The following is an 11,359-nucleotide window of genomic DNA, read 5'->3' as shown; positions in this document are numbered from 1 at the left end:
AATGGCCGGTTAGGGGGGGAGGGAGAGTTCAAGAGGGGAAGGAGTGGCCACTGGCTGACACAGCTGGTTCCTGACAGAGGAAGCCCACACAGAGGCCCAGGGTCCTGCTGTTGTGGGCTGCTATCACCGCAAGCAACACTGCTGGCTGCCCTCCCCAGGGGCTGCAGCCCTGCAACACAGAAAACAGAAAACACACACAAACTGTAACCTTCAGGCGCCGGGCACGCACTTCTCCTTTGAGCTGCAGTGGCAGGCAGAGCAGGAGGAGGGTTCAGACAGGAGGACAAGCCCACAGCCAGAGCCACAAGACAAGCTGACCAGCTACTGACACTCCCTCACACACACTCTTGATTGCCACACACATACTTTACCGGAAGAGAGAGGAGGCAGATCCAAAGGACCAGGCCAACGGAGATGAAGAAAGAAAAAGACATTTACAAGATCGCCACGTAAAAGGGCCTGCTAAACAGACTCAGGACAAAGATTATCCAAAGAAACACACAGCTGTTGCTCATTTTTCCATCACAAAGTCGTATCCGGATAATTATTAAAGAAAGGAGATTCCTGGAATAATACAAGCAAGACAGAAGTTTCCTGTAAAGACGAAGAGGAAAGATGAGGAAATGTCTCTGTTTCTTTTTATTTCATTATCTGGAGCTTCAAGCACAGTTAAGACCTTGTCTTAGCATGGCTGCTTTTTAGGTCACATAGAAGTCTTTTGAAGTGTCAAAGGCAAGGTGGATAGAAATCATGAAGAAAGCCGAGGAGAACCACCATCAATATTGTTGATAGAGAACACAGGGAGAAAAGCAGCTAAAACAAATTTGGAGCAGATAGTGATTTCACAGCTTAAATCACTTGCTGCTCATCACCTGGACCTACAGGATACCAGTCGACCAGTCTCCAACCCCCTCATCATCTGGAGAACCCGAAAGTGTGAACATGTCTGCTGAGGTCTACTTGGAGCACCACAAGAGGGTCAGCCTGAGAGCCGGCTACCCCTCTGTTCCATCTTTTGCTCCACGTGTCCCTACGGTCACACTGATCAGCCACCGAGAGCTGACGGGGAAAAACGCTGCCCTCAGACTCCAGCCCAGGAACCCCGATCACAACCTGGCAGCCAGCGGCTATTACAGATGTAGCGAAGGTAGGAGCTTGTCATCTTACAGGTCCTGTTCTTATGAAGTATTTTGCCTTGGTGTTAACCATGACAAGTGGTCTGCTCATTAGATTGAAATAATTGACAGATAATCAGTTTTTGTTGACTTTCATCTGGAAGCTATAAAGACTATTATTTGACTATTGAAGTGAGGATTCAAGGTCAGAATGACTGCAAAACATTATTCATCTTGCCCTCAATGACTGTGTGCAACACAATCTTCAGTTTAAAATATTGGATGGGTGTGTATGGGGAGGGGAGGTGGGTGTCTTCCTCTGGGTTTCCCCGAGCAGCAACATGGAACAGTAATGAATGTTGTAGTTTCACTGCTCAACACCAGTACTTTTCAGTGCACAGCCAGGTCAGTGAGGGTGCATCATGGGGACTGAGAAAAAACTTTTAAACTTTAAGGTGAACCTTCTGCTGACAGATGAGGGATACATGGGAGAACACAAGAAAAAAGAAAAATGAAACCGATTAATGAAAAACAGAGAAGACGAAGTACAGTACAGTAAAAAATGAAAAACTGACTTATATCAGTAAAGGTTTTTGAGGAGGGAGATGCATTAACAATCAGTCTTTGAAGGACTAATTTTATAGACACTAAATATGTAGAATTGGTAAGCCAGTGTGAGGACTAATACCCAACGTTGTGAATTACCTGCAGCGCAAAGCGTCTCTTGGCAGTAATGAGCTTTGTGAACGTCGCAGTGATAAGGCCTCTATAATTAGGCTTAGTCATAAGCATCCCCCCTGTAATTCTGTGATAAAAAAAATAAATTTTTAAAAACGCAGGAGAACTTTGGTGTTGGTGCTCCAACCAATTCTTCACACACACACGTGCATCCACTGAAGAAATCAAAATGTGCCATTCAGTACTGCAAACACATTCCTTTGTCTCGAGTAGTTTACCTGATGTTTAAATGTATGCGTACGAGAGGTGTACCGTCCAGCAGTATATTCACATTGTAGGTGAAACAGCAACAAAGTGCGTGTTTCTGCTTATGAAGTGTGTGCACAAGTGTCTATGAGCGTGCATGAGGTGTTGTAAGCTGCAACATAGGCTTCCTGTGAGGGAGCAGATGTCGCAGAGAGCTCAGGCACAGCTGCGACGGGCGATAACCGCGATGGCAAGAATATGTCGGCACGCTGGCTCTTCTCCCTGGGTCTTATCATCCGCACACAGCATACAGACTCACATGCATGCACATGCATACACACACACGCGCGCGCACGCACAGACACTCTAAAATAAGGAACTACCACCCAGCACCAGCACAACCTCACAGCAGGCCCAGATAGAGCCAGTAAAGCAATGAAAGAGATGGAGAGAGGAAGAAAAGCAGCACAGACTAAATCAAGGGACTTTGATGGAAAAGGTGCAGAGAATCCCTAACAAAGCCCTGGCTCATGTCTGCTGTATCATAGACTTCATAATTTTGTGCCAAATCCTAATCCTCTATAGATATGAATAGGATATACTTTACAATCTTCTCTGACAGAAAGAGGCATTCCTCTAGTAATAACTTTTATGTATAGCTATATGCACTACTCACATAACTTTGTCACCCTTCTCTTATGATGCGTCATCAACATTGTTCTCGTGGTTTCTAAAGCTTCTCGCATTTTTAACGGGTTGTTAGACAAAGAGAATTCATTTTGTCATTCTTCATATTGGAGCTTAATTTAACTTTGTTTAAGGGCATCACAGTTTTTTTTAACAAATTGTCAAATCTGCATTATAAGAAAGGGAAATATGAGAATGCTCCACAAAGGAGGAATTCTGTTTCTGGATTTTCTCCAAACTGGTCCAGTTTGCCAATAAAACAAACAAACATTAATGTACACACAACCTGGCACAAGTGAATGTTCGGACACCTCTATACAAAGGACCCTAGAACACCTCTGCACAAGTTCATTGGTACTAGACAGGAGAGGGCTAGCTCCTATGGCCAAAACTCAATCCATCAGTATCTGAAGACAGTCTCAACGGGACATCCCTGTCAGTCCTTTCTTTACACACACATCCCTGTCAGTCCTTTCTTTACACACACATACCTTAGCAGGTTCACCTTCATTTCCATACTGATTTACATCATTCCAACTTCTCGTATGTTTCAAGAGTGAGCAAATCATCGACATAAAACCCAAATGACCCTAAATAACCCCTTTTGATGGCCTAGTGGATCTGTGACACACACAAGTCTTTAATGACTTTCAAGGTGCTAATGAACCCTGAAGTGGTTGAACACCTGAGACCCCTTACAAACCCCTTAGTAGTGAGTAAGCTGCATGAAAGAAAAGTAAAACATCAAGAAAATAAATCCTCTTGCCCTCTATTGAAACTCAGAAGGATTACAGTGTGATGTATTTGAATGGATAAAGACTAATGTGAAACCCAAACACAGTGTGTGAAAACTTAAGTACACTCTATGGTTCAGTTGCATATAGAAACATCTTTAGCAGAAATAACTCAATCATCCTTTACTGTATGATGTTAGTTGTTTGTTGAGTTTTCAGTCTTTACAAAGTTGCTTAGGGTCATCGAGATTTGTGGACTTTTGTTTATGCACAGCTGTCGTGAGGTCCGGTCGGAGACTCTCATTTGGGCTGAGGTCTGGACGGAGCCACTGCAACACCTTGATTATTTTCTTCTTCAGACATTCTATAGTAGATTTGCTGCTGTGCTCGAGACCATTAACTTTTTATATGGCCCTATCTGAGCCAAACTTTAGCTGTTAGACAGATGGCTTCATGTTTGACTCTAAGGAGTTCGTGGTCAACTCAGTGACTGCAAAGTGTCCAGGTTGTGGTAAAACAAGCTCCAATCTCACTTGTTTTATTTCCATCAAATGTTAGATTGTGCATTATAGTCAAGCATACCTATGACTGTCTTCTCTGTCCAAAGTATACTTTTCTTGTTGTATTAATAAACCACACTTTTTTAGACATTTTTCTCACATTTTTTTAAATTTGACATGTTAAATAAAAGCTTTAGAGTCTGAGACGTAGTTCTTTGGATTTTTACAATTTCCTTGAGAACTGCATGGCATGACCTTGTGGTGAATTTGCTGTGAAGCCCAGAAGATTTTCAATGTTACACAAACAATCTTTTGGACTGTAAAATGATGATGATTTCCATTTAACCCAAACTGAAGGGTTGCAACATTTGCTTTTTTTAAGACAGTTTCTGATGTTTGTTGCTACGTGACATTGCATTAAAACACACCTGACCTGAACAGCAAACTCACAAAACTTCTGTTTTTACAGACGTGCTCCCACCTGCTGACGATCAGTTAATCAAGTGCAGTTTATGAGCAGCACCTGGCTGCCACTTAACCTTTCAATTCTTGTACAAGTAGGAAGGGTGCTCTGAGTTAGTCAAACACTGTTTCTGCTTTTGACTTGGCCAAACAAACAGTGACACACTGTCGCATTTTGTGTATCAATCTATCATTGACATTTGCCCAATAACAAAACCGGCTAAGAATGATTTTTAAAAGACCACGGGTGTGTGTGTGTGTGTGTGTGTGTGTGTGTGTGTGTGTGTGTGTGTGTGTGTGTGTGTGTGCTAAAGAGGGAGAGCAGTTATCTTCTTTATTTCCTCAACACCAGCTTTGTGGTTTCTATAAGGAACAGATGTTCACAGCTCGATACAGTGCCTCATCCCCCTCTCCTCACTATCTCCAGTGCCAGCGCTACCAACTGTCTGCACACAAAACCTACACTTGTGAGCGCAAACACATTAACATACTGTCTCTTGTGAAATAAAGTCATGACACACACACACACGTACACGTGTGTAGCTATCCTTATTAGGATATTGTACTGACTTCCATTCATTTTGTACAGCCGAACCCTAAACCTAACATTAACCACATCAGGTCTAACCCTAACTTTACTTAATATTCTCATCTCAATTCACACCTGAGCTCTTACCTTAACCAGGATGCCAGGAATTACATTTAGCCTCATTTAGGTTATTTGGTCCCTTCAAGGTTGGTGGTTATACCACACTTTCATACTGAAGACTTTAATTGTCCACCTCCCTCTATAGTTTTCTATAGTCAACACTTGATTTGGGTGTCACTTCCTCCTCTGTCAGTTTTCACTTGTGTTGGAAAGATGAGACCATGTGCTCCCCTCTTTTTCTCAGGAACCTTGTCTGGTGAACATGCAGATGGAAGAACCTTTGTTGCAATGCACCTGTGCACAAAACTTTCTAATGGCATGTAAACCCTAATAAGATCCTCCTGCACACTCAGTATAATCAAAGTAATATATTGCCTGTGTATGCATATGAACGATAAAAAGGTTTAGGTAGAATTTCAGGAATTAAAACCCATTATGTATACTTCAGCTCTCAACGAATAAGAGAACGAGGCAATGTTTGCCGATGATCATGAATTAAAACTCTTAAGCATCTTAAATATTTCAGACTCACAATTTCAATGCTTTACTATTTTAAAAGCACATACATTTGGAAAGACAATTTGATAATCATACCAGACATGTTAGAATATCTACAGTAATGCATACATCCCATTCTGTGGCAAAAATTTGAAGCATGATCTCAAAGGGCATTATTGTATCCGGTAGCATGAATTTTGAATTCCCATCATGTCTGGATGATTCAAGCAGCTGACGCTTTACTGCTCGATTTCAGACAAAATGTCAGGGGGTCTATGGGTGCAATTTGTAAAAGCAGCATTTCAGCGTGTGTGCTTGAGTGGGTGGGTCAATGATCCGTTACACCACACCATATCGCAGAGAAACTCTCTTTCTGTCTCATCCTCTTTCCTGATATAACAGAGCAGCTCGAAGACACACGCATTATATATATATATATATATATATATATATATATATATATATATATATATATATATATATATATATATAAATAAGTTAAAGCACAAAGTGAGAGATCAACATCCACTTAAGTGTGCTATCAGAGAAAACAGCTTAATTTACAGAACTCATACATAAAGAGCATGCACGTGACTCAGTGGGAAACGTTTCAGCACACACTGAATTATTTCTATCAACAATCTGCAAAACACAAAACTTTGTGTTGCACAAAACTTTTGATTGCATGAACTGATGCTGGACTCTACATTGGGGTCGTTAATAGTGGCTTCATAAGAGTGTGATGAGATGAATGTGCACGTGTGAGAAAAGGATAGTCAAGGAGAGAAGAGCGCGGGAACACAATGGAAATTGCGTTCCTTTCAGTCGGCTGAGAGCCTTATCTCCTTTCAACACACTAGCCCGTGAATGCCACACAAGGAAAGGATTTACAATGTGCGAGTGGAGGAAATGCTGCAAACTTCTCTCTTTCTGCCTTGCATTTACTCTTATATACTCATATACACATATGAGGAGAAATGGTCATTTCCATAGCAGCACAATGGCCAAACTCAGTTCTTGTATCTCAGGGAGTGCTCAACTATCCAGGAGATACTGTCAACATAATGGAGTCCTGAGCAGGGGAGGGGGGTGTTTGTGAGGTGACGGAGAGATAGAGGAATGAAAGGAAGGCGAGACAAAGATGTCTTTGTCATTAATGCCATCAAAGGGACTTCCAGTCGCAGTATTATGGTACAGAGAGTTCATTGAGGCGAGCTCCTGCCTTGTGTATATGTGTGTGTGTTTGTGTGTGTGTTTTCATTGTGCAGTTTATCAGGCTGGCCACATGGAGCGTTGGTGCTAACCTGGTGACCGCTCAACAAAAGGCCAAATTAAGAGGAGTGAGAGGCTGTCGTACAGGAAGGCTGACAGGTTGACTGACGCTGTTCCCTTGGAGAATAGCATCTTGTCAATCTTGGAGCTGTCACCTTGACAGGAATCCTTTCTTTGCATGCAACCGTCATCTCCAACCTTTCTGTCAGTCAAGGCCACACACACACACACACACACACACACACACACACACACACACACACACACACACACTTCAACTGTTTCCAGTATTGTGCACAATGAGAAAACAACTGCATGCTCCGACCCACTAAACAGACACACAGCACAATGCTTGTAGAGGGAGTAGTAGATAGAGTAGTATATATGTATATATATATATATATATATATATATATATATATATATATATATATATATATATATATATATATATATGAATTTGCTTCCAGTCGAAGAGCTCTGGACCATCCTCTTGGATCATATGATTTCACAATATTTTAAAAGTAAGTAAGCTTTTTTTCAAAGGCCCCCTTGCCTCTATATGCAGGCTGCATTTGTGTTCAGCATTGGAGAGGCTGGTGTGACTGGTGTCAGGGAACAACAGCTGTTTGTGTGTAATTTACAAGCTGGTTCTGTTTGTTCTGTAGACACAGGTGGGGTCAGGAGGGTGTCAGCTTTGTCTTCTGTCCCCCTACATGGCTTGTGTGTGTGTGTCTGTGTGCAGGAAGAGAGAGGGCAGGTGGGTGGGGCAGAGGGACAAACAGACCAGTGTGGACAGGTGGAGGATTCTCACTATTGAAGCAGCAGATGCACTGTACTGCCCTTTTCTATGTCTCTATGTATTTTTGTTTGCATGGATAATATAGCTGTTTGTAAAGTAAAATTACACATTTATATGTGTTACTTTAGTGATGCAAAATTTAAAATACTATTCACTTTCTGTAGATCTAAAGTGGTTAGTTGTAATTAAACAGGTAACAAAAATCGATTTTGTGAAAAAAGTGTGAAGTCAAATGTCAAACTTATCAAAGGAACGATCATGTTTTACTTTTCTCCTTTAAAGACAAAAATCCCTTACATTTTTTTCAGTTCTAGATGCTGATCCTAAATTTCCTTCGGGATCAATAAAGTATCATCTAACTATCTATTTATCTGATCAAGTCAGCAATCTGAAAACACCCCCTGCCCCAGGAGGCATGTTAAAGTCCCATCATCAGCTTTTTTCTCATCTTTCATACATTTACTTAAAAATATTTGTCAGATTAATCAAAATTCACATTGTTATCTGAGTTTGCAAATTATTCTGTTGGCAAGATGTGAGATAGTCACCTTACACAGAATACAATGTTGAAGCATTCACGTACACATGAAGGGAAGACAAAAATTGGAATATTAATATTATTTGTAGAACAATTCCCCGGCAGTTAAGACAAGCAGGACAAAAGCATATGCGTGGTAATAACAAAAAGACATTATTGGTGCTGATAGCACTAGTATTTACCACACAAGAAACATCTTCCATTTGTCTATCTTCACAACAGTTCTGTCTGTTTATGGCACCTGAACACTAAGTATTACTTGTGAAAGCCCATATGCCTGCAGACACATTCTGTTGCATTTATTCATCCCTCAAAAAGCTGCTGTTTAAATGTTAAAAGAAGTAAATAAAGTCTCCAGACTGCTGCTGTCCTCCTTGTCGTAGTGATGTGAGGAAACAGCGGCCCCCACGGGCAGACAGCAGTACTGCAACAAAAGATAATACTAAGCTTCACTCAGCCGTCGTTGCATTTTTTTTTTTTTTTTTTTGCTTTTCATGGGGGGCTGGGGGTGATTTCAAATAACAGGTATGGTATTATTTATCTTGGCCAAGGCTTTGCAAGTCATAATTTATATGTTTTTAGATTATTTAACTTGTATTTTTGTTACGATTAAAAAAAAAAAAAAATAAGATAATAATAATAATAATAATAATAATAATAATAATAATAATAATAATAATAATAATAATAATAATAATAATAATATTGTTATTAATAATAATAATAAGCCGTCGTTGCATTTTTTTTATTTTTGCTTTTCATGGGGGGCTGGGGGTGATTTCAAATAACAGGTATGGTATTATTTATCTTGGCCAAGGCTTTGCAAGTCATAATTTATATGTTTTTAGATTATTTAACTTGTATTTTTGTTACGATTAAAAAAATAAAAAAAATAAAAATAATAATAATAATAATAATAATAATAATAATAATAATAATAATAATAATAATAATAATAATAATAATAATAATAATAATAATAATAATAATAATAATAATAATAACACAGTATCAGAAATATATTGTATACTCGTTTGCCTATTTAAATAGATTGACACTGCGTTGGATCTTCGGCAGTCTAAAAAGGATTCCTGCACAAAAGCTGCCAGAACTTCTTTCTGATGCTGATTGTAGGCCGATCCTAAAGAGGGAGAGAGACAGAGACAAAGAGAGGGAGAGGGGGAGAGAGAGAGAGGGGGAGAGAGAGAGAGAGAGAGGGATAGAGAGAGAGAGAGAGAGAGAGAGAGAGAGAGAGAGAGAGAGAGAGAGAGAGAGAGAGAGAGAGAGGGATAGAGAGATGACGGGGAGGTGTGGGGGGTTCCAGCTCCAGATGGTGTTTAAACGCAGACAGAAGGCTACAGCGAGGACACGGAGAGAGGAGGATGAGGAGAGCGCCGCGGTTACTGCGCACAGCGGGCCCGCCAGCTCCACTTGCCACTGAGGACAAAACAAGTCCGAAATCCCTCACATTTGTGTACTGACGTTCAAATAAAGCCTCTGTGACACGGTCCGTTGAATGTGAGTTTTTTAAGAGGAGAAGTGAATGTTTGGAGAGCTCGACGGAGGACCTGCATGCGCGTCTGTCGGAGGAGGAGGAGGAGGACCGTGCCGAGCAGAGAAACGTGGAGCTGCAGCAGCCCGGACGGCAGGCTGCAAACACACAGCGACACCACGAAAAAGAAAAGAAACAAGATTGCTTTATCTCGTCGGATGTATGAGAACTTGCGCTTGCCACCGTGGACTGAACTATGAACTGAAAGGTTTTAAAGTTGTCAGGAGGAATTACAGACGCACCCTGCAGCCCGGAGGATCCGCATCTTAGTTTTTTTTTTTTTTTTTTTTAGAAAGAAAACAACAAGGACGTCTGTTTCTTCTGAGGTTATCCTGGATGGTTGAGAAAAGATGTTTAATAGAGCGGATTTACATGACCGGGACAAGTTCTGAATGTGTCACATCGCAAACACAAGCAGCGATTTGCTTTAAAAATAAAAAGAGAAAGAACAAAAAACTCATTCTCCAAAACCAAAGACATCAATTTGCTTAAGGATCCAGGAACCCTGGCTTTGGTTTTATCTTATTATCTTCTTTTTGTTTTATTTATTTATTTTTTTTCAACACAACAGAGAAGACAAATACCTCACAGTTTAATTTATTAAATCTGGACTGGATTTGAACGCCCAAAGGAAACTCAAACATTTCCATATGTGTAAAAGCATTTCCCCCCCTCCCCTCTCAACCTTTCAAAGATAGAAAAAAGGAATAACAAATCAAAGGCTTTATTCTTTTTTAATTTTTATTCTTATTATTTTCCAAACCATGAGGATTGAGACTATATAAAAAGCAGTTAAGAAACTATTTGGTGTGGATTACCACTGCTGCCGTTACCTCAGCTTGACCTCGACCTTCACAAAGTAAGTAGAAACAACAAGCAAATTACCACAAAACACTTGATTCTTATCGACATGACTTGTTTTTAATCGCACCTGGGTTTAATGCTGAAATGTCTGAAGCTCAAACTTTCTCTTCTGCTCTTACAGTTTAGCAAACTGTTAATAAAAAAAAAAACAACGTTTTATTCTTTAAACTGTTTCCTGCGATTAAACCAGCTTCACTCGTTTTGTATGTTGACTTGTGTTCTGGGCTTAAGATGCTGAATATACTAAAACTATATCACCTCTGTATGTGAAATTGACATTCCTCATTATTTTGTTGCGCATTTTGATGTTAATATTGGAAACTCGGTATCTTATACCAAATGTCAAGATAGAGGGGGGAAGCACAGACATGAAAAATCAGCTCTCATCTTTTCATTTGTTTATTTTTGTGACTTGGTTAGGCTAAAGTGAGCAAATTTTGAGAGCTGAAAGGGGAAACCAAAAGTGGGGTCATGGGTTGCTTCTCCTACCAGACTGTGTTGCACATCAAAGAGGTGTTGAGACAAAGCCATGACACCAAATCTTGCTCTCTGGTGATTTTAGTGTCCATCCATGCTGGATGAAAGTGATGGGTGCGAAGGGATAAATGTAGTCATTTACCCTCAACTGAGCAGCATGGTGCCTCAAAATAGCCTTCCCATCTTTTAGCGCTTTTGTGAAAAAAAAGAAGAAAAAAAAAGATTTGAGAAACATGTGGACCAATCCGCTCTGATGAGAGCAGGGTGTGTGCATTACTGTGGTGA

General features: G+C 40.3%; 1 protein-coding gene across 3 annotated transcripts in view; it reads left to right on the top strand.

Moving 5' to 3' along the window:
* The first annotated feature begins 237 nt into the window (after positions 1–237).
* Positions 238–11,359, top strand: part of cbfa2t3 (CBFA2/RUNX1 partner transcriptional co-repressor 3) — a 50,567-nt gene continuing 39,445 nt past the window's right edge. Inside the window, exon 1 of one of the 3 annotated variants that reach the window (XM_061741943.1) lies at positions 238–1,147. In XM_061741943.1, coding sequence (XP_061597927.1) covers positions 943–1,147 — 205 coding nt within the window. In that variant the 5' untranslated portion in view covers positions 238–942. Of the gene's footprint in view, positions 1,148–9,511; positions 10,593–11,359 lie in introns of those variants that run through there. The other 2 variants (XM_061741935.1, XM_061741951.1) reach the window with 2 other exon arrangements.

This window comes from Cololabis saira, chromosome 2, assembly GCF_033807715.1.
Source record: "Cololabis saira isolate AMF1-May2022 chromosome 2, fColSai1.1, whole genome shotgun sequence".
In the NCBI taxonomy this organism is placed as follows: Eukaryota; Metazoa; Chordata; class Actinopteri; order Beloniformes; family Belonidae; genus Cololabis; species Cololabis saira.
This window is presented reverse-complemented; position numbering and strand designations above follow the sequence as displayed.